At 39.8% G+C, this 24,331-nt stretch overlaps 2 protein-coding genes across 3 annotated transcripts; both read left to right on the forward strand.

Moving 5' to 3' along the window:
* Positions 1–457: 457 nt before the first annotated feature.
* Positions 458–12,084, forward strand: LOC143846695 (palmitoyl-acyl carrier protein thioesterase, chloroplastic-like). Of its 2 annotated transcripts, XM_077355202.1 has the most exons (8): positions 458–707; positions 1,124–1,237; positions 1,926–2,514; positions 2,810–2,943; positions 8,240–8,353; positions 8,571–8,742; positions 8,857–8,925; positions 11,470–12,084. In XM_077355202.1, the coding sequence occupies exons 3-8, from the start codon at positions 2,014–2,016 to the stop codon at positions 11,719–11,721; spliced, it is 1,242 nt and encodes a 413-aa protein (XP_077211317.1). In that variant the 5' UTR covers positions 458–707; positions 1,124–1,237; positions 1,926–2,013; the 3' UTR covers positions 11,722–12,084. The 2 variants fall into 2 exon arrangements, with proteins under 2 accessions (XP_077211317.1, XP_077211316.1); XM_077355201.1 differs by lacking the exon at positions 1,124–1,237.
* Positions 12,085–19,170: 7,086 nt separating this feature from the next.
* On the forward strand, positions 19,171–23,611 carry LOC143893091 (auxin-induced protein AUX22-like). Its single transcript, XM_077398045.1, has 3 exons — positions 19,171–19,594; positions 22,521–22,617; positions 23,194–23,611. The coding sequence occupies exons 1-3, from the start codon at positions 19,243–19,245 to the stop codon at positions 23,339–23,341; spliced, it is 597 nt and encodes a 198-aa protein (XP_077254160.1). The 5' UTR covers positions 19,171–19,242; the 3' UTR covers positions 23,342–23,611.
* Positions 23,612–24,331: the final 720 nt, after the last annotated feature.

Here is a 24,331-nt window from a genome sequence, read left to right on the forward strand (position 1 = left end):
CGATCAATTGATGTTTCCATAACGTGCCGTCCCTATATAGATCGAAGGGTTATGATCATCCAAAGGTAATTATTTTTTGGTGCATATTCCATTTACTTTGTGGCCTAACAAATGGACGATTTGGATCATCCTATGGAGTGAGCCGTACAGTACCTTTTGAAAAATATGTAGGGCCACCATCGTATAACTTTTCCTTAGGGTTCACCACGCCTGCATTTTGCGCACCCCTTATAATGTGATTTTTCACGTCAAATCAAGTTATAAGGGGAGCGCATGGGTAATGCAGGGGGAGTGAAAATATCATATCCCTTTCCATAATTAGATCTCTCTGGAATAAGTTTTTTGAGACAGTTTTAAAAAAGGATAAGGGTATTTTGGTCACTGAAGTTTGCTCGTTGTACGTGGGGGAACTTGAACAGAGAGGCGGGAGGCCAGGTGGTGAGTATATAAAGGTGCGACAGGTAAATCCCCTTCTCACCGCCCAAAAAACCGCACATTATTTTTCTAGGGTTGAAAGGTTTTTCTGCAGAGAGAGAGACCGAGAGAGAAAACCCTAGAAAAAAGATAATTAGAGAGAGGAACAGAGAAAATCTGAAAAGAGAAAGAGAAAAAAAACAAAAAAATAGGAAACCAAACCCTAGCCATGGCGAATCTTCTGTTTAGCTAGTCGAGCTGCGTTTTTTTGATTATTTTTTTGGCTAGAACAGGTACTTAGACTCTCTTCCTCTGCATTTTTATTTTCTTATTTTTTTTCGATCTGGATGATTTTTTTTTTCCATTTTTATTAGTTTTTTTTTTTTTTTTTTGTCTTGAATGGGGTTTTTGTGGTGAGAAAATCGGTATTAGGATGGTTTCTTTTAGATCTGATTGTTTCGGAGATCAATTGGATTTTAATAGACTTGCTTTGAATTTTGTCATTTTTTTTTCATTTTAGGTTTTTGAGATCTGTTTCGAGAAGTTGGTGATTTTTCTCCTTTTTATTTGGAAATCTTTGTTAGTTTTTTCATTCTTATTTGTCTTTTTTTAGTTTGATTGGAAACTCGCTTTTAAGAATTTATTAGAATTATGTGTGCACTTTTTAATTCTCATTCTCTCACTCTCTTTGAAATAATCACGCCAAAAGAAAAGAAAAGAAAAGAACGAGCATTAGCAAAAAGGAGGAGCCAGATTTAATACTTGTTTCCCGAATTGGAATCAGCCATTGGTAGCCAAACACTACGTATCACTATTCTACGAGGTAAATTCTGTTTGGATGCAGATAGTTACCTTGTAGATTAGTGGTATAAGTGGTCAATAGGGAGGAGACAAAAATTTGTAATGTTTGATCTACCTAGGATTTACCTGGTTCAATAGTGATAAGTAGCGTTTGGTTGCCAATCTCGTAAGAGTAATGGGAGGGCGTGTCATTACCAATACATAGAAAGAGAAGAGAGAGAGAGAGGGAAATGAGAGAAAGGGAGAAAAAGCAAAATTATACTTGACAAATTCTTCTTTTTTTGAGGAGGATGGCATGGAAGGTATAAGTAGGGAACATCGATGCCACGTCACCAGACAAGCAATAATTAGCTTTGAATCTTGTCTAGTAGTCTCTACTCTCTAGGGATTGTGATGCTAAATTGGCTACGAAACACCATAAAAATACCAAAAAAACATTTTTTTCTACTTGGGACACCCTTGAGAATACCTGGCATGTGGCAACCAAAGAGACCCTAGGTATATCAATTGTTTGTCTCCTCCCGATTGACTACTTATATAGTTATAGTACTTGTACCCCTCCCTATTGACTAGTCATACCACTAATTTACAAGGCAAGGTAGAAACTCCAGAAAGAATCTTAACCGGTTCCTGCATTTTTTAAATATTGAAATCCGAGAGTGTGATGCATTTTGGCAAAAGTTTGACCACCCCGTTCCTTCAAATTTCAGTTGTCATAGAGGTGATTCGCTTGCCCACGGTGCTCTGATCTGTAATTTGCATTGTCTGATCCGACGGCTATTCTCTTCTTCTCTCATCATGGTTGCGACTGCTGCTGCCTCCGCCTTCTTCCCAGTCACTTCTGCTTCTTCCTCATCGTCGGGAAAAGCAGGGAGACATCAATGGGACAATGCCCATTTGGGTATCAAGCCTAAAACTGCTCCATCAGGGGGGTTGCAGGTTAAGGCCAACGCCCATGTTGCTCCCAAGATCAATGGGACCAAGGTGAGTCTGACAACACAAACAGGGCCTACCAAGGATGAGGATACTTCCCCTTCGCCTCCTCCAAGGACGTTTATCAATCAATTGCCAGACTGGAGCATGCTACTTGCTGCCATTACAACAATTTTTTTGGCAGCTGAGAAGCAGTGGACAAACCTCGATTGGAAGCCACGGAGACCTGACATGCTTGGTGACCCGTTTGGTCTGGGGAGGATCGTTCATGATGGATTCATTTTCCGGCAGAACTTTGGGATTAGGTCGTACGAGATAGGTGCTGATCGGGCGGCGTCTATAGAAACATTAATGAACCATTTACAGGTAGAAATCATCCTCTTTGTCTTTATAAGTCCTTTTAATTAATAAAGCAGAGACCGTGTGAAAAAAGAAAAAGTATTTACCTTGTTAAGGGTGCACAACATTTTCTTGAAGCGCCAATAAAAACAACCCAATATTTTCCTTGCTTCTGTTATTAAGTAGTAATTTGTGCATGCATACCATTCCAAAAAAAAATAAAAAATACTGGTAATCTGTACGTTTTTCTTCATATAGATATGTTCACATCTGTCTTGTGTTTTTAAGTATGCTCCTCCCTAACACTCTTAAGCATGGGCAGGAGACGGCCCTTAACCATGTGAGGAGTGCGGGACTCCTGGGTGATGGTTTTGGTGCAACACCAGAGATGAGTAGGAGAAATCTGATCTGGGTTGTCACCCGGATGCAGGTTCTTGTAGAATGCTACCCTTCTTGGTAAGGTTCTTCTCTAAACACTCCCTTCCTTTCTGACAATTTCATGAAATTAAGCTAGTGTATTAAATCTTAATATTCATCATTTCCGTCCATTTTGTCCTGTGGTAGAAGCTACCAGCTGAATGTTTTAGTCCAAATCCCCAGGTTCACCCATACAGCTACTTGCTCTTTAAGAGCCCGGGCATTTTGATGCCCATGCACGTCTTTGATTTAGACTGATGATGATATTTTGGGCTGCTTCTGGATGATTTCCTTTTTCTTTTGAATTTTAATTGATTGTAACTTGTAAGTGGTTAACTCTTCTCTTGTAATAGTACATTAGCAACATATCATACTATCATAGTTTTGCAATTGAAAAGGCAACTTAGATAATCACTAATACCGAGTTTCAATGAAATATAAGTTTGATAGGCTGTTTTGTTTCTTACATGTGATTTTCAGTTTTATTTATATTTTCTAGATTTTTAGTTATAACTTTATCTTTTATTGGCTTACACCTCACCACCGCAACGTTTAAACAGTCACACCCCACCACTTGCTGAGCAAGTGCCATTCTGTTTCACCTCACTTTTGACAACCTTGGTTCCATTAGGCTGATTTGTGAGATTATTTATGTTTGAATCATCATATTGTATGTGTGGTAGACTGCTAGTCATGGGGTTGTAATATTTTTAAATTGCATATATAGCCTACCTTTTGTCTTAATTTTTGTTACTCAGGGTTTTTTGTTGCCAATGATTCGTGCAAAATGTTCTTTTTGGCATTTGATATAATTATTTTTTGTTAATAAAAATGTTACATATTTTCTATTGCGAACGTAGTCACAATTCTTGTTCCTTGGATTTTTTCAGCAAGGGTATTTCGTTGGAGATTTTATTTCTTTTGGGTTTTGACGTTTTTGTTTCAAAAAAGAAGGAAAACAGAAAATTATTAAATATATAAAATCTATGATTTGGCCGACACTTTGAATTTATTGCCGACACACGTGTCGTGTCGTGTCCGACAAGACACCTGTGCCCACACTTGTCGACACTCCTTTAGACACTTCTAACTATACTGCAGAAGTGACAATAACTTTATATATGTATGTATGTGTTTGAGTGTGACGCGATTTTTAGATTTTTAGGGTTTGCCATGTTAGATACCTCATATCCTTGTCGAAACTCGGCACATGAATCCGTGTCCACAAATCATGATTATATGTACTTTCGATTTTTCCTCGTTTCTAAATTTTGGTAGTTCGCCGTGTCGGACATTCCGTGTCCGTGTCCACAAATCATAGTATAAAATGGAGAAAATATAAATTTGTTACTTATAACTAAACTCATCATTTGTAAATAAAGTTCAATTGTAAAGTTGCATATGAAGTTAATTTGTATACCGTTTAAAGTGTTATAGAAAGTTAAGTTGTGAAGTTGTAAATTTTCTAAATGAGAGTTTCTCAAACCCTATGCCTCTTTATCTCCCCTAGCAATTGTATTTGTTGCAAGACTCTCTCTCTCTCTCTCTCTCTCTCTCTCGGGCTCAACCTCCAATAGTTGTAACTGCAAGGACACCTTTCAATTGTTTTTTTTAGTTAAGCAACACCTTCCAATTGTTGCGGCTAAAATGATGTTGGCTGTGATGGAGGTTTTCTGTCTACGACAAATGTCTCTCAGATTACTGCAACAGTTTTTTTTTTTTTTAATGGCAGCAATTTAATTATAAAAAGAGAAAAGGACCGAGATGGTCTGCTACAAGCCAAACAAAAGAGACCAGAAATTATGAGGGTAAAGCATCCGAAAGCTCTAGCCCTAAACTACTCACTCCAAGATGAGCCAAACTATCAGGCTTCGAGTTGGCTGATCTCTTAACATGTTGGAAAGAGACGAAGTGACCTTTGTTCCGGTCCAAGATTTTTTCTATAGCTTTGGTGAACCTCCAAGGGTATACCGACCTTCAGGTCATCCACTTGATCACGTTTAATGGATCTCCTACCATACGTTGTTCTAAGTCTCCTGTCTTGACAAAGTGAATCCCAGTCAAGAGAGTTTGTACCTCCTCATCCATCTCATCAGCTACAACTTAAGGACCATTATATGCTTTCTTTGTGTTGTCGTACGACGTATGAAGTAAGCCTCCCAATCACGTCGGCACTGGATTACCAAGGCTAGTTTCATTAAAATTAAGCTTAAGAAGACCAAAAGGGGGATTCAACCTTGATGTGAACCTGGCTCTTATACCACATTGATGCAAATTTAGCTTTGATACCAGATTGGTGCAAATCCTAGTGTGTGTGAGTTCTTTTAGAAAACTCTTGGAGCATAGAGTGACTAGACCATAGTTTTAAAACTCCCCCGCATCTGCGTCGACTCCCTCGAGTCGATTCCTTTTTACCTTGGCCGCGATTTGCTTTGTGACGAATCCGCATTCTGGGTTTTGCCCTACAGTCAATAGAAATTCCTTTGACTCATGAATTATGACCACGTCAACCGAGTACTTGCCTGCATCGTGCCAAGTCGACTAGGATTTTCTTCGGCCTTGTTTGGCTCCACATCCGCGTTTTTAAACACTGGACTAGACTTTCGATTAAAGTAGCACATTCATTCCATGAACATTTTTAAACAAAAAAAATTAATCAACTAGCAACTGGGGTTTGCAAAGATTTAAAGATTTAGAGTTTATTCACTAACAAACTAAATTCAGTCGAAACATAGTTTGCAATCACGCAGTCATGCCAAAGAAATCAGATTTGTAACTAAGATGAAACATTAATGTACTAGTCTAGTCCACAAATTTTTTTTGAATGATTACTAGTCTGCCCACAAAGTGAAAAAAGATAAAAAATAAACAAAGTGAGGGCCCAAAAGTGTAAGATATTGGTAGAAAAGGATCAGATCAAGAAATGTGGCTGCAAATGGAAGTGTGTGTGTGTGTGTAAGAAACCTTTTCCCTATATATATATATATATATATATATATATATATATATATATATATATAGAGAGAGAGAGAGAGAGAGAGAGAGAGAGAGAGAATAAAGTACTTGCAGTTGCACATATAACCTATCTGTGCATGGCTCACAAACCATAAGGGGGGGGGGGACATTTTTAGGGGGATCCAAAGCATTCATTTGGAAGGCCCTTCCATGGATAGGGTGTGTGCCAAAAATCAGCCCTATAGGACCATCCTAACCCAATCAAAGTTGGAGGGGAAAATGGACAAACACTGTGCGTCCATGTTTCTGCCCATTTTCCCCTCCACAAATGGCAGGGTTAGGATGATCCTATAGGGCTGATTTTTGATACACACCCTATCCATGGAAGGGCCTTCCAAATGAATGCTTTGGATCCCCCAACAATGTGGGCCCACACCTGTTTCTGAGCTCGAGCTCAGATAAGCTTACCTGAGCTCTAGCTCAGAAACACTACTCTCTCTCTCTCTCTCTCTCTCTCTCTCTCTCTCTATATATATATATATATATATATATATATATATATATATATATATATATATAGGCCGATGGGTGATAAAGGCAAGGTCAGATCTCACTTGATCATGTAGGCTATGGCCTCAAACCCTGCGGAGAAGTAGATCTCAAGTAGAGCTGGAGCATTAACAGCAGCCACGGTCCGTCCATGGGCTGTATCAAGTTATCAACCACCGGTGATGAAGACAAAGGATGCAAAAATGTTGAAACTGCGCAGAAATCAGCAGGGAGTAGCAAAGACAGCAACAGAATGAGAAATTAGCAAGCAAACAGAGGTGGAACAGCAGCTATAATGGCTGGTTGTTAGTCGAGAATAAGGGAGAAGGAAGGGAAGTCACAACCAAAAACTGCAAAAAGCTGGTTATTCGAAAACTGCTGGAGTGGAAAAGAAGGGATGGCGGCTGCACTGAGGTGCAGAGAGAAGGCTGGCCAATGAGGGAGGTAGGAAAGAAGAAAGCAAAGGAAACCACAGCAATGATTAAAAAAGGTTGCAGTATGAGATCTCATGCCAAACTGTCAAACTTGTGCAGGAAATGCCATAGTTGGCTAACAAATCTGCTTCCCCGTTTGGGCCTATTTGGGCCCTATCAAGATAGCGGATGCTAATGAGGCGGAAGTCAGGGCCATTCACCATTGTATCAAGCTACTTGAGAATGTAGATTTGGAAAGGGTGTAAATAGAAGGAGACTCAATGAACGTGATAAGATGGATTGATGGCTTACATTCAATACCGTGGAGGTTTGCGGCCTATTTTGATGAAATACAAGATCGGGTTGGAGAAGCTACTATAAAAGCCTACCATGTAAAGAGGTCTGCTAACGGCATAGCGGATAAACTAGCCCGGAATGGGGTTTCCAGGGCGAGATTGGAGCAGTTTGATTTTTTTGCCTCCGTGACTTATATTTTGTATTCTGTCTTTTTCGCCTATCTGTATGTATTGACCTTCTCGGTCCCTTTCTATCAATAATATTTCCCATTCAAACAAAAAAATAAATCTAATTAAAAATGAAGACATTCGTAAATAGGTGGAGGTGGCACCAATTGAGGAGAAGATGAGAGCGCACCGCTTAAGATGGTTTGGACATATCCAACGTAGGCCTTTGGATGCTCCGGTGAGAAGAGGCAACGCGTGCCAAATTGATGGAGTAAAAAGACGTAGGGCAGACCGAAAACAACTTCGGTAGAAACAGTGAGGAAAGACTTGATAGCTAGGAACATAACAGAGGACATGACCTTGGATAGGATAGAATGAAAGAAAATGATCCACATAGATAAACCCAACTAGAGCCAGGATTACAGCCGGGTAGATTCCTTTCACTTTCTTCATGAATTTTTTCTAAAGAATACATTTAGCCGACCCCAACTAGTTTGGGACGAAGGCTTTGTTGAGTTGATTCCCCATTTTTCTTTATTACCATGAAACCAGTTATCTAGTGTCATTTTGCATTCCCTTTCTCAATAGGAATATCCTTAAGGTATATAGGTATGTAATGACATCAAAATACAATCTTTTGATCTGCATCTTTCATCCAGATTTCATGTCAGTGATATTGTTTTGTTTAAGATATTTTGATATTGTGTTGGCTAGATGCTATATGACCCTTGCTTAATTGTGTATGTGGCGGGGCCAGGAGGAAGTACTGCAAATGCATCCTCATTTCTGTCCTTACTGTAAACTTTTATGTGTGTTGTGGAATCTGTTTACTTATATTTGTGGAAACTATCCTTAGGGGGAGTCTATACTACTGTGGCTGATGCCTTCTTTAAACTTGTATTGAGTTATTTTTTTGTTGGCTTTTATTGATGGATCTTGTTTATTATCTTTCAGGGGCGATGTTGTTGAAGTAGACACTTGGGTTGGTCCGTCTGGAAAGAATGGGATGCGCAGGGATTGGCTTGTCCGTGACTGTAAGACAGGCCAAACCCTCACACGAGCTACCAGGTTGGAAATTGATGGCGACAAACTTAATAACAGTACTAACGTTTAGTAATCAATCCATTTATATAGTTATTGCCTGTTAGAATTTTATCAGAGTTGTGCAATTTTTCCATGCCTCTGTTGTCAGTTCTATGATCTGGTTTTGAAATCAATCACAGTTTTCTTATTTGCTGATTGGAGTTCTGATCGTAATGTTATTGGTTTTGATGTCAACATGCAGTGTTTGGGTGATGATGAATAAACGGACGAGAAAATTATCAAAAATTCCGGAAGAAGTGAGAGGGGAAATAGAGCCTTATTTTATTGAGTATGCTGCTATTCTGGATGAGGATAGCAGGAAACTACCAAAGCTTGATGATAGCACTGCTGATTATGTCCGAAGAGGTTTAACTGTGAGTCTGGCAATCAAAAGTTCATTATTGGCATTCATCTTCTACTTTTACTATTCCCATCCACATTATTTTGTCTCTAGAGCAATCACTTATCCTTCCTTTTCAAAACTGCAGCCCCGATGGAGTGATTTGGATGTCAATCAGCATGTTAACAATGTCAAATACATTGGCTGGATTCTTGAGGTAGTTTTCACAAAAACTTGCCACTAACTTGCGTTCTTTTCTTCTTTTCAATATTATTGTGTCTGCCTATGTTCAACAGTTTGAGGCTGGATTCTTGAGGTAGTTTTCACAAAAACTTGCCACTAACTTGCGTTCTTTTCTTCTTTTCAATATTATTGTGTCTGCCTATGTTCAACAGTTCGAGTATTTGGATACACATGTTCCTGCCGGAAACATGTTTTCTATTCTTTAAAATCTCTAAAATACAGACATGTTTTCTATTCTTTACCATCTCTAAAATACAATAAAAAAATAGGTTTCTATTTCTGTTTCTGTTTTATCTTAGTTCTGTGAACAAAGGTATAAACTATGAAATGGATTACAAACTTATTTGAAAAACTCATACCTTACTTATTTGAAAAACTCATACAAACTTATTATGAAATGGCTGTGAAGGCCCCATACCTTACTTATTTGAAAAGCTCACCATGAACCAGGCTATTTATTTCTTAACCAAGATATAACATTGGAGGAATCTTGGTTCCCAGCAAGTCTGGTAATGAAGACCTTAGAATAGTCAATAGAGCACACTCTTCATTTTAGTCCGTTTGCCCGACTGCACCGAAGAAGGAAAGCACGAATCCCCCAAATGATTTTTAACCACACCCTGATACCTTCGAGACCTGCCCGGGTTGGACCAGGGAAGTGCCATTGAAGTTTGCGGTTAAGGGCATTAGGAAGCGGATGGTTCCACTTAGCTGCTCTTCTTCCTATATCTATCGAAAATGATCACCTCCCATTTTCTATGAATGACACATAAAGCTATTGCTAAATTCCTTTCTGGAGCAGCCCTTGAGAAGATGAGGCTTTGATCTCTCCAACAATCCATGCAAGCAATCTCTCTTTATACTGAACATCCTTCGTTTTCTTTTGTTCCATAAGACCCAAGCAATGACAATGGGATTTTTTTATTCGAATAAAAGGGATCATAAGCCGGCAAAAAAGGGATCATAAGCCAATGGATACTTTACCAGGATTTGTTCTTTTACCTAGAGGTTGGGGGGTACAATCCCAGCTTACCTACGCAAAAAGAAAGAAAGATGGCAACAGTTTCCTTCTAACAAAACCAAGAAGGAAGAAGAGAAATACCCAAAGGATCTGAACCCACAACTTCCTAGCCATCTCGCAAGACTCTTTGGCCACCCTACACAACACACAACCTATTTAAGACAGCTAACATGTTTATCTTCTGCTGAGTCACCGCCAGACAAAAAACTTTGTATCGGGGTGGGGCAGGAAAACTGCACATCCGCATTCACTTAAAAGATGAGCTGAAAACACTCCCCTAGGATCCGGAGCCCAAATCCTTCTATCTGTACTGATGGCAAACACCTCTTCTAAATGACTGACCAAATTAACTTATGACTCTATCTCCTCATCTTTGAAACTGCGGTGAAATGACGAACACCCTCTCTGTCTAACAAACAACAACATGACTCCACCTCTCACATTAGCCTATAGAGGGTTGAATGAGCATGACATTAAATGCTCTTGACCCAACTACAAGTCCTTCCAACTCCTTATCCTCTCTGCCTCCCTACTCTAAATCAAATGAATGTAAATAACTCAGCTTTGACCCTGACATCAATTTCCATCCTTTGGAGTCTCTACTTAGCTCTCTTCCGACGTCACCTATCCCCAGATTTTCCTATACTGATTCTTCCCCAAAGGGCAGTGCGCTTCTCCACCGAACTCCAAAACCATATGTTGTGGAGATGGTTATTCCTCAAGACAATGTTACCAATCCCAAGACCCCCATCCACTCTAGGCCGGCTAGCAATGTCCCATTTCACCGAATGCTTCATTCTCTTATCTTCTTCCTTATGCTCTCAAAGAAAGCCCTTGTGGAGCTTTCCTATCTACTTGGCAACCGTCTCCAGTATCTTGAAGAGGGACATAAAATAAGTTAGGAAGATTTGTATGGCAGGTTGTAGCTCAAAAGAGTCTGCTCAGACACTGTTTCAATCCTTGATCAGTATGCAGGAATTTTTTATATGATTTACACCCATTTGAATCTTTGATATGCTCCAATTCTTTGAAAGCTCTCATCAAGCATGTTGAATTCACATTTGAGAACCATTTTTTGGAATTTCCTTTTTCTACATTCCCATTAATGTGGAAATTGTTCTCAGTCTACCATGGAGTAATGTATCCTCTTTCCCCTGAATTTCTTACCTGCCATACTGTGTAGTTTGTCTGTCATTAGACACTCATTTTCTGTTATTTCATTATATCAGAATTCGAACTGATTGGGGTGCTTGTGACTTTTTTTACAAGGGTTTTGCTAACAAGTTGGTAATCATCATTTAATTGCTATTGGGAACATGAATTTACACATGTTTTTGAGATTTTATTTTATCAAAACATGTGTAAATTCATGTTCCCAAGAGCAATTAAATGATGCTTAACGAATTAGCAAAACCCTTTTTACAATCAAAATTTCATGGATTCTCATTTATTTCTTAAATATTCATGGCATTTATTGAGTAGAGACTGGTTTTGCAGAGCGCCCCAGTATCTATCTTGGAGAGTCATGAGCTTGCTGGCATGACTCTGGAGTACAGGCGAGAGTGCGGGAGGGACAGCGTGCTGCAGTCCCTGACCTCCATTTCCAACCCCCCAGAATCTGGAGTTGAGTGCGCACACTTGCTTAGGCTCGAGGGTGGGGCTGAAATTGTGAGGGGAAGAACAGAGTGGAGGCCCAAACGTACCAACAACTTCAGAACCATGGGTCAGATTCCAGCAGAGAGCATATAGACAAGGTATTGGGTTTTCCTGCTCTGGAGTAAGCATCTTATAGCCTGCTCTATGAACACATTAGGCTCCTCTCACATTAACCCATAGAAATCCTGCTTGTGCTGTCATAGTGTTTTCTATTTGTTATTTCATCCTTTTTTTTTGTTTCTATTTCTATTTATGTTTCAATTTCTTTTTATTGGAAGCCAGTGTAATTAGCTATGCTGTTTTTTCATTTTTCCCAATTTAGTGGCTGTTTCTTGATGTGGGCGAGGGGGCGGGTATTGTGAGAAGAAAATGATTCATTTTCCGAAAGGGACTGAAGTTTTATTGTAGAATTTAGATGGATGTAAAGATGTGCTTATTGCTATCGTCCCTTTCATACTTGTGGCTTCTTTTTGAGAAATGATATAGTGGCCCCATTTCTTTGCAGGGCCACCCCCTTTTGTAAAAGAGTAGTCATAAACATGGTTTTAAATTTCGACTGAAATCTGAAATCTTCGATTTCGGTGGAGACTGACTGAAATGGCCGAATCCGAAATGCCCAAAACGTAATGAACTTCGGTCAAAATTTCAAAAGAAATATTAATTTTGTATTGCTTTACAAAATTTCAGCTGAAATTTCGGTAATTTCAGCCTAAAAAACCGACATTTCGTGCCACTTTACCAAATTTCGCCTGAAATTTCATTCGGCAGAAATTTTGGTTTCGGCTAGGTCCGAAATATATGCCAAAACCGAAATTTCAAACCATGGTCATAAATACACCAGAGGGGGTGGCCTATGGAAGAAAAGGGCTCTGATGTATCAATTCATTTTCTTTGTAAAGGACGGCATCCAGTTTTTGCAAAAATGATGACAATAAAATGATGAAAATACCCTTGTACATGGGTCAAATTTTCATACAAATGGCAACAATAATTATCGCCACTACTTGTCACCAGATGTGACAAATTCTGGCAAGGAGCTCTGTCCGGCAAAAATGGTGCCGGAGAAGTACGGGAGGGGAAATTTGGTCCGTCCATCTCCGATAACCGATCTAAGATTTGATTAGATTTTCCATTGGTTTTCCAGTTGCCAGTAGACCTGGCAAACGGGTGGGTCGGGCCGGGTCAACCCGCGGGTGATGCGGGTGCGGGTCCACGGGTGGGCCGGGTCAACCCGCGGGTCAACCGTAAATATGCCGCAAATATTGGATTGTAATAATTATTCTGATTTGACCGCATCTGTTTTTCCCGTTTCCGGTAATTGTCATAACCTTTTATATTTATTTTATATTTATTGGTATTTTTTCGTAATTTTACAATTTTATAACCATTTTTAGTAATTTTTCATTTAAAACTTTATAAACTTTAGCTTTTTTATTTTTTGGTGTAATGATTACTTTTTTTCGTTTTTTCGTTTGCTAGCAACATTCGCCATGTTATCTTTGTCGGCGCCGAGAAATTGCGATAGGAGAAGCTTGGTAGCAAATTCTTATAAAAATAAAAAACAGATGGAAATGTTATCAACACTACTGTTTCTTATGAGCGCACTCTCACTTTATTAAATGTATGGTATGGCCCACACCATAGGATGATCCAAACCGTCCATTAGATGGGCCATAGCCTAAATAGGTTATGCTCCAAAAATCATTTCCATAGGATGATCCTAACCCTCCAATTTGAATGTTAGAGGGTTGATCCTAACCCTCTATAGATCGGAGGGTTAGAATCAACCAATGGAAATAATTTTGGGGCATGACCTATTTAGGCTATGGCCCATCTAATGGACGGTTTGGATAATCCTATGGTGCAGCCATACGGTACTTTTTATAAAGTGAGGAGTTCCACAGTAGTGATGATAACATTCTCAGAAAAATTAAAAATTAGTGTAAAAATGCGGGTGCCCGTGGGTTGACCTGACCCGACCCGTGTTTTTGCGGGTTGGGTTACCCGCGGGTTAGTTTTTGACGGGTCACTAAAACTTAGACCCGTGCCCACAAATTTGCGGGTGGGTCGGATTGACCCGCAGGCACGGGTCGCTTTTGCCAGGTCTAGTTGCCAGAGGGCAACCTTTCTGTTGCCAGGGTCTCATCCGGGTGCCATATTAGCCAGACAGAGAGCTTACAACTGGCGTCGCTCTCATTCACGAGAGATCCATGGATATTGATAAATGCTCTTTGGTAATGAGTAGCCAATGCGGGCCCCTTTCATCTGATTTTTGGAAGGGCGCCCGTCAGTTTAGACTTCCCCAAAATTTAACCCTATAGCATGTATAATTTTTTTAGGGGTGCAACTCGGGTGGGTTGGAACAGTTGAGGTCAAGCCTGGCTCAACCCGAGATAGCATTCCCTCAACCCTAATCTATCCAACTTGAGCCCAACACTAACCCAACCTGCCTTTAAATCTCTTAACCCTAAGCTAACCCTTCTAACCTGTTTTTTTCCAAATTGGGTTGTGCTGGGTCCAGGTCGTGTTTCCCAAGGTCTCAACCCTAGTCCAACCGTTGGTTTTACCCAACCCTAACCCTCCAACCAGAGGAAATGCCAACCCAACCCCAACCAAAATCGGGTTGAACCTGTAGGGCACGGGTTGAGCTTGACAGGTTTCATTCAATTTTTGGCACCCCTATATTTTTGTCATTTCATTCAATTTGACCTGTTTCTAGTAGAACTACAAAGCTACTTGACCTTGGAATTTTATTTTCCATGGAAAACATTACTTTCCATAATTTTCGTTTCACCATATCCAAAGCAACTTGGATCGGGCTCAACCCGAACCCGACGAGTTCAACTCGATTTTGGGTCGAGTTGGGTTGGCATTTCCTCGGGTTGGGTTGGGTTAGGTTTTGCTTTTCCCAACCCGATTTAATTTCGGGTTGGGTTAGGGTTGGGGCCTTGGCAACCCGACCCAAACCTGACCTCTGTCCTCTAATTTTATATTGATTTTCTTTGTGTTATTGTATTTTTCTATTTGGCCCAAAGTGAACCCGAACCAACCCGACTCAACTCGACCCGATTTGGGGTAGATGGGTTGGGTGAGGGTTGAGAGATTTAGACGTGGATTGGGTTAGGGTTGACAATCCTAAGCCAGACGCTCAGGTTGGGTTGGGTTGGGTTAGGGTTGAGGGAATGCTATCTTGGGTTGGGTTAGGGTTGTCCCAAGGCCCTCAACCTTGATCCAACCCGACCGAGTTGCACCCCTAGTTGAATTAGATATCTGTGCTCTACAACTTTGACTATGCTTTTCCATGTACTTCAACCATTCAAGGCTTCCAAGTCTTGTCTCCGATCATTGAATTTCTACTAATACACGTGTACTCACGTGGCGTTCACGTGTATATGCCTGCTTTCATCCTACGTGTCGGCATGTGGGTGTCCAATTTCTTTTGTAGATCTATGGACCATATGACTCCACGTTTCATGATGAATTCCACCCAGACAGGATCTCGATACTAATTCAACAATCGTTTTTGAGGACCTTGGAAGTCCCATCTGAAATTATGGTCTACCATGTTTTTTTCTTTGTGCAGTTAATGTAGAGGCAGCACTTTTTCTTTGAAAATGATAATTCCACCCTGTTTGGATAGCAAGGAAAATGTTTCTTGCATAAAGCTTTTTCCTAGGATTTTTTTGTTTCTTTTGGTTGCCACATGCCTGGCATCCTCAAGTATTTCACAAGAAAAAAATACACTTTTTGGTAACTTTATGGTTTTTGCTTGCCAATTTAGCATCAAAATCGACGACAACTGCTAGACAAGTTTCAAAGGTGATTATTGCATTTCTGGTGTTGTGGCATTAATGTCTCCTTATAATTTTAAAGTCAAATTTCTAAAAAATAGAGGAATTTGGCTTGAAAATTTTTGCTTTTCCTCTTTCTCTTTCTCCCTTCTTTTCTTTCCATATTGGTAATGATTAGGTGGGACCAAGGTGGGCATATCAATTTGAGGCCATGAGTCCCCTTAATTCCACATGCCAAAGCCGGGTGGGCCACAAAAGCAAGGGTTTACCAAATGTAGGGCATCATCAGGTAAGGGATGGGAGACAAGGGGTCACGCAATGGGCATGGTTGTACTCAAAATAAATGGGTTTGCATCATGTGTTTGATATTTGGTCCAAGTGACAAGGAACATATGCTCGGTTGAAAGGGAACATTTGATTTTTTTTCACACCTTTTTCCGTGTTTGAATGATATTGTTATTAGACTCAGCAATAGAAAAAGACGTGTTTTTGTAGTCAAAACTTAAATTATACTTCTACTAGACTTGAGATGACAGAGAGAAAGGGCCACATTGTCTACTTTCCAGGTTAGTGATTTGAAGCATTAATGTTGTCACTACCGCGTGGCCAGGCCACATCAGTGTATACCGGAGACGTATCTTTGGAGCTAACGAGTGACGCCTTAATGATATTATAAAGTTCGGTGTCTGGTACGGGATGGTTGTGCCTCGGCTTCCATATCTTGGGAAGTCAAGGGAAATAAGATGAAATAGAGAAGGGATTTTGAGTTGCTATCTCCCTTGTTTGCCCTCGTGTCATGTAAGAAAACACTAGCAAAACCCAAGAAAACAAACCCATAAAAAAATATGGTTTTAATTCACCACTGCGCTACGAAGTATGGCAACCAAGCTGACCTTAAGTTCATGATAGTTTGCCTATTTTCCTTGATGGCATAACTAAATTCAGAATTCCAGGTAATTCGATTCCCAACACTAGCAAATTACTAAACCAGCATGTGAGCTAAGTCCTTCCATGCTTAATTTTGAATTTTGACTCACTTATTTCCATCAATATGTAGGGATTTGAGAAGGAGTTGAATGGTATTTTTTGAGTACCATCAATGATGGAGCTGGAGCAAAGCAAACTAGTTGAAGAACCCTAAAGAGCCAATAAATCAGGTAGCATAGGTTTAACAATAAGAAAAGCTATTAATTAACTTTAATACAATTGCCAAGATCATCGGTTGTTCAACTGAGAACGTACAACTAAGAAGAAAATGACGCTTAAGATCAATAGTACTAGGCAAAAACTAAACTTTGGGTCCTACAAGGAGGCATAAGGGGCATGTCTGAGAGATCAACACCATCCAGCTGTCATTATGGTTGCCATTTGGATCAACAGATTTGATCATGCTAAGCGTCTTTTAGGAAAGAGGGTAAAAATGATTTTCTTTTTAGTATTTGCAAAAGTTTAAACTAGCATTTAATTATTATTATTATTTGGAATTTGCTAGGCAATTTCGAGGAAAGCCATTTCCCGCCTTACTTTTGCCGGAGAGAACAGCTAACACATGCTCACATTTTAGTATATTTTGTCTTATTAACTTGATTCATCTGAGAGTGGCTGTTCTCTGTTGCAAAAGCGAGCCGTGAAATGGCTTCCCATGGAATTGCCCAGCAAATCCTTCATTATCAACATCATTATTTTCTACTTAATTTACACTTTATTAACGTTAGGTTTGGTAACACTCATTCGATATGTCATACTACTATCCCTAAAAATCAGGGTCGCTTGATTGCAAACATGTAATGATCCAATGTTTACCAAAAGTTTAGGTCCTGCTTGTTTTGGATTTTGAGTCGACTGTGAATTAAAAAAATGATTATATTTGATTCAAAATTAAACTTAATTAATGAGTAAAATAATCAGTTTTGGATAGGGCTGCAACTCGGGTCGGCCGGGTCGGGTTTTGGAGAACCCAACTCTACCCGAGAAATATCTCGGGTCGGGTTTTTTTTCCGGAAAACCCACGATTACCAAACCCGGCCCTACCCATGATAAATCTCGGGTCGGGTCGGGTTTTTTCATGTTGACGTAATTTTTTAAGGAAAACTCTTGTTTGGCAAGGCAACTCAACTCGCAGAAGCAGAAATTACACTCACATTACACTTGAATCAAACAATGATGTAATTACACTTGAATCAAACAATGTTGTAATCAAACAATGTTGTAATTACAATCAAACAATACTGAATCAAAGACTTGAATCAACTCAACTCATAGAAGCAGAAATTACACCCACATACTATAACAGTGGGTGCGTGGATTTTCACTTTTCACTTTTAACTAACAATAGAAAAAAAATACATACTATAACTTATGTAACTCGGGTCGGGTCGGGCCCCTTCGACCCGAGATTCATGCGGGCTTTTGGATGCTCAACCCGGCTCGACCCGAAACCCATGAAACTTGAACCCAACCTAGGCTATTTTCGGGTCAGGTCGGGTAAAACCCGGCTCGAGTTGCAGCCCTAGTTTTGGACTAACAATCGGTTTTCAAAATGGATACACGGGACGATTTCTTCACTGTTTCAGTCTTAATTGGAGGTAACGGATTGTGGGCTCCACATGTCATTGCCTACTTTGAATTTTTTTAGCAATTGACAAGATATGTCGGACCACATGCATATCTCTTCACTGCCGTTCGATCATCATCCGACTGTCTAGATCAAGTCCATTTTTTTGTCTTAAGGAATATAATTTATCAAAAAAAGTCACGTGAGTAAATTTTATGATTTTTGGCAAGATCTTTTCACGATGGGAAAATGTTAAAAAGAAAGTTTGGGTTCCACTTTGACTGGTGTATGCATTGGGGGAGCTAGGATTCAATGATAAGGGGGGCAAGCTTAAACAGGCTTCTACATGGCGTGGGGGGGGGGGGGGGGGGGGGGGGGGGGCAGGCCTTCAAATTTTAAAGGGGGCTGCGCCCAACTGAGTTGAGTCTATTAAGGATTTGGCCCAACTCAACAGGGCAACTGCCCCCTTATGCTACATGTAGCTCCGCCCCTGGGTGTATGCGATCCGTTGATCTGATCGGCAACCATGGACTGACCAAATTGCGTTGATAGCATCTTGATCGGATGATCTAGAACCTTGATCCATCAAACCTCATTTAGGATTGGGAGATGATATTTTCACCCCTCTCCAGTACGCATTCGCCCCCTTATAATGTGAACACGGGGCAATTTTAACGCATTTTGACGTCAAGTCAGGTTAAAAGGGGCGAATGCGTACTGCAGATGGGGTGAAAAAATCATCTCCCTTAGGAATTCTACTATGAAAATCTAAACCGTTGAATTTTGTAGTCCTTTATGATGTTCATTCGGGATAAGACCAAGGATCATGTGTGTCATCTTGTGATGATCTACAAGATCAACGGCCATGATTTTACATACATTCCATCTATGGCACCCAAAAATTGGCTTTCACCTTTGATATTAAAAAGTAATTTTCTCCATAGTGATTCTCTTTCATGATTAAATTATGACCAATAAGCAGGCAACTCACATGATCAGTCCCTGCCATCCCCATCTAACGATCCAGATCAAAAACCCCAAAAATCAACAATCTAAATCAACCGTTGGATCTGTCCCAAATCCACCTCAAATTGCTTCTCATAGGACCGACATCTAACCGCCCTATGAACTGTCTATGTTCCCTCTTTGTCCCCTTCCCAACCACGTACTATAAAACCTAGCCGTTGGATTCTCAAATTCAAAACCACCCATCAATCAAAAATCCCAAAACAAAAAACTTAAAAAAAAAATCAAAACCCAATTTCAGAAATGGCAAATGAAGTTCTTGGGCTTGAAATTACAGAACTGAGATTGGGCCTTCCGGGTGGCGATTGTAATTTTCCGGTAGAAAAGAACGGGAAAAAAAGGGCGTTTTCGGATTATATTGAGGACGAAAATAGCACGAGCGATGGTAACGGTCGGCCGAAAAATCGGATTATCGGGTGGCCCCCGGTTTGCACGTATCGGCAGAAGAAAAAAGATGGGGTGGAAATACCAAAATTTTATGTGAAGGTTAGCATGGATGGAGCACCCTTTCTTCGGAAAATTGACTTGAATAGTTACAAAGCTTATTCGGATCTTTCGCTTGTGTTCCAGAAGCTTTTCGGATGTTTCGGAATAGGTAAGTTTTCTGTAATTTCCTTAGTTTTTTAGTTTTTTCTTAGTTACTGATATTGGCACTGCCATGTTTTGATAGTTGCATTAACTCATATTGTCTTTTACTATTTAAAATGATGTCAAAGGTTATTACAGTTCCCAAAAATTTCCCAGTACCGAATTAAAACAGAAATGACAAGCTGAGTTTGTGCAATTGTTAAAACATGGTAGTGCCAATATCTATAGCCTTTTCCTTTTGATGGGATTTTTAAAAAATGAGGCTGCTTTAGAGATTTCTTTCGTGGATGTTTTGAAAATTTCATAAAATTGCATATTTCTTTGTTTTTGTTTTTTCATTTAGGTACTATTTTGATCATACAATATTATACACTTGCGAAATTCCTGATTTTTTTTTTCTGATAGACCGTGCAGTCGTGTAGGTTTTATTTTCAGTCTGTATTTGTTTTTAAATTGTAAGGAAATTAGAAATTATTTTTCTTAGAAAAATATTTCTTAGGAAAATATTTTCCTTTCACCATTTCCATATTGCTTTTTTAGTTGTTTGTTCTAAGAAATTATATAGTGTAAGGGCTTACAACAATAAGGCCTTTGTACGGTGGAAGTACCATCCTTGATATCCGATCCAACAGCAACTCTTAAAAAAGTGAGCTGCCCTTGGATCAAATATCAAGGGCGGTACCCCTACCGTATTGTCGTAAGCCCTTACACCAAATAAAATCTCGTTTGTTCCATACTTGAAAACTGAGCATGCTTTTACATAATCAATTTACGCTCTGTTCACTTGCGTTACTGGGAAAGCAAATCCCTAGAAAACAGCCTTTTTTTCCTTGACAAGAGAAAATTCTGGTGTTCACTTGCTTTCCCGGAAAAATAGAATTACACATGTGGAATTTCTATAATAAGTCACAAAATCAAAAAATGACATGGAAAAGCCCATCCCACCCCCCTCCCCTTTAGGCTTTGTTCACTTGCGCTCCCGGGAAAGCAAATCCCTGGAAAACAACATCTTTTTTCCTTGACAAGACTAAATCCTGGCGTTCACTTGCTTTCCTGAGAAAGTAACAAGCCTAGGTGGAAAATGTCAAATAATGACATGGAAATTGCCAAAAATGATGTGGAAATGTCTCTTTTCTCACAAGTGTGGGAAACCAAATCCCACTATTTTGGTCGGATTTGCTTTCCCAGGAAAACTAGTGAAAAAAGGTGGGCAAGCAGTTTCTCGGGAAACCTTTTCCTGCACACTTCATGCGCACGTGAACAGGCGCGGGAAAGCTTTTCCTACACAGTTTTCCTGGATTTCTTTTCCTAATGCCATGTCAGAATCCCGGGAAACCTTTCCTTTTCCTTTCGCGGGAAAACAGGTTTCCCGGGATTCTGACGTGGCATTAGGAAAAGAAATCCAGGGAAACTGTGTAGGAAAAGCTTTCCCGCGCCTATTCACGTGCACAGGAACTGTGCAGGAAAAGGTTTCCCGAGAAATTGCTTGCCCACCTTTTTTCACTAGTTTTCCTGGGAAAGCAAATCCGACCAAAATAGTGGGATTTGGTTTCCCATACTTGTGATAAAAGAGACATTTCCACATCACTTTTGACAATTTCCATGTCATTATTTGACATTTTCTACATAGGCTTGTTACTTTCTCAGGAAAGCAAGTAAACACCAGAATTCTATCTTGTCAAGGAAAAACAAGGCTGTTTTCTAGGGATTTGCTTTCCCGGGAACGCAAGTGAACAGAGCCTTAGGGATTTCATTTCCGACCAAAAACACTCGAATTCCGTTTCCCGGGAAAATTAGTGCAAAAAGAAGGGCAAACAGTTTCCCTGGAAACCTTTTCCTGCACAAGTGAATAGTCCAAGGAAAGCTTTTCCTGCACAGAATCCTTGGATTTCTTTTCCTAAAGACACGTCAGATTCCCGGGAAACATTTTCTTTTCCTTTCCCGAGAAAACAAGTGAACAGAGCCTTATAGATAGCCGCATTCCTATTTAGCCCTTTGAAAATGATATTGCCACTCTTAGCAAGATATCTTTTCGCCGTGACAACATAAATTCGCTAAAAACTGCCTTTTATGACCAAACTATCCTTGCGAACTTGCAACCCTATTTTAGTCTTTTACAACATTGATTCAAAAGGTTAGTGCCATGTTTTGATAGTGAGGCTAACTCAACTTGTCTTTTCCTTTCTTAATTGGCTGGTGAGAGCTTTTTGGGAATTGTCATAACTTTTGACAGCTGGTTAAATAATAAAAAACAAGGTGAGTTTGTCTCTTTATTAAAACATGGTAATGGGATATCGGTAGGCTTCACAAAAATGACCATATAATTGGAGAATAATGATATGGTAGCCGAGTTGGGGGGACCCATAGTGGAACCAAACAAATAGCCTAACTATCTTTCCCTTTTTGGCTTTTTTTTCCAAGAAAAATGACAAAACTACCCTCTCATGCCATGTGGCATGGGGGGGGCCGGGGGGGGGGGGGGAACTGTTAGGTTATACAGTATATTTATCTATTTACTTTCTTCAATTTTGAATGGGAAATGATATCACCACTACATTATTTTGATGATCGCACTCCTCTCAACATCCTATGGCCCGCACCATAGGATGTTCCAAACCGTCCATTAGATGGGCCACGGCCTAAATATGTTGTGCCCCAAAACTCATTTCCATAAGTTGATCCTAACCCTCCGATCTATAGAGGGTAGATCTCGGAGGGTTAGGATCAACCTATGGAGATGATTTTTGGGGCACAACCTATTTCGGCTGTGGCCCATCTAATTGACTGTTTGGATCATCCTATGGTGCGGGCTATACCGTACTTTTTAATAATGTGAGGAGTGCGATCATCAAAATACAGTTGTGGTGATATGATTACCCTTTTGAATTCGTTAAATTTAAGTGTTGAAAATAGTTTTACTTTGCTTTTTTCAGGGACCTTGGCCGGAAAGGAGTCCAACAACTCGGAATATGTTCCAATATATGAAGACAAGGACGGGGACTGGATGCTTCTTGGAGATGTACCTTGGGAGTAAGTCTCTCAATAATTGCCATCATATATTAAGGTCCTGTTCGTTTTGGAATTTGAGTCCAAAAACCGATTATTGGCCACAAAATTGCATTTAATTTTGGGCTCAAAACTGCTTTTAATTTTGAGTCCAACAATCAGTTATTGACTCAAAATCAATTCACAAAATCTATAACATCAGGGCCTAAGATTATCTTATGGGGTAAAAATGCAGTAGAAATAGCATTCCCTTACATAAAATTATATGAGTTTTTTATATGATGAACGCAAATGCAGCCCAAAATAAAGCAGGGCCCACATGAATGGATGGTGAAACCTATCAAGTTTTTGGTCTCCACCATAGATAGGTCGTGCCCCAACAATTTATGGAGTTTTTCTATACCATGCCTTCCAAATATAGGGGCACCACATCAAAGGGTTAGGATCTTCCTATGCCCCCATTTTTTAGGGCATGACCTATCTATGGCCGTGTACATATGAGCATGTGTGCGTGTGTATGTGTGTGCTTATGTGTGAATACTTCTCCCACTAAGAGGATCTATTTTTGACTAATAATCTCTTAATTAATAATGAATGCAGGATGTTCTTAGCGTCATGCAAGAGACTGAGGATAATGAAAAGATCGGAGGTGAAGGGTTTTGGATTGCACAAGAGAAGCTTAGACGCGTGCTTTGAGGGTCATACAGCTGCAAATACAGCGGTTGAGCACGGCATTATAACTATTTGATGGGAATTTTCTCGTAAATTATCAATGTACTAAGTGATTAGACAGTGGCTAAAAATCAAATCAAGGAGCTCATTTGGCGCCCAATCATATAGTCTTTTTTTTTTCTATTGGAGGAGTTTCATAGATCCAAGGTTTTCTATTATAAATAGCTGCTTTCTTATTGTATCTGTAATCTGTTAATGTTCCTCTTCTACATTTACATTTTAATCTTTTGTGGTGTGTTATGGTAAGTATAATTAGTTTTATTATAAATTTATGTAGTATTTTCTTTTCTTTTCTGTTTTCATTATTATGTTTTTTTTGAAGGAAAATCAATGTTGCTGCTTCTAATCCTAGCAACAAGGATTCGCCAAGCAGGGGCGGAGCTACATGTAGCTTAAGGGGGGCAGTTGCCCCTGTTGAGTTGAGCCAAATCCTTGGCCCAACTCAATTGGGCCAGCCCCCTTTAAAATTTGAAGGCCTGTCCCCCTTATGTCTAAGCCTGTATAAGCTTGCCCCCCTTATGCATATATCCTGGCTCCGCCACTGGCGCCAAGGTATTGGATGTAAGTGTTCATCATAAAAGGAATACGGGCAACGGATCTTTGGCGGTCCAACTTTGAGAAAATCACAATTAACCATATGGATTGAAATTGAAACAGTAAAGGAAACATACCGAAAGCCGAATATCGTTTTGCTATCACTGGAAGGATTCCATTCTGGTATTTCTCCCCACTCCACAACAGACGGTGGTGGGGACCGACTTCCTCTCTCTATTTTGTCGTGGATTGCAAAGAAAAGTATGTAGAAATTGTTGTGTGCAAGTAGGGACCGGATGCGAGAATAAATAGACATTTATGGGAAGAAACACAACTCCTCATCACGCTGGTTCCCTCCCCAAAAGTCTCTTACATTTACACCCCTTCTTTTATGGCTTTTTACTTAATGCATTTTCACAAAACCAACTAACAAAATGATCTAGGCCGTTGATCTTGCACATGCCACATCCAC

The sequence above is a fragment of the Tasmannia lanceolata genome, unplaced genomic scaffold (assembly GCF_043159265.1).
Source record: "Tasmannia lanceolata isolate RefF3 unplaced genomic scaffold, GAP_Taslan_0.1 ptg000015l, whole genome shotgun sequence".
Lineage (NCBI taxonomy): Eukaryota > Viridiplantae > Streptophyta > Magnoliopsida > Canellales > Winteraceae > Tasmannia > Tasmannia lanceolata.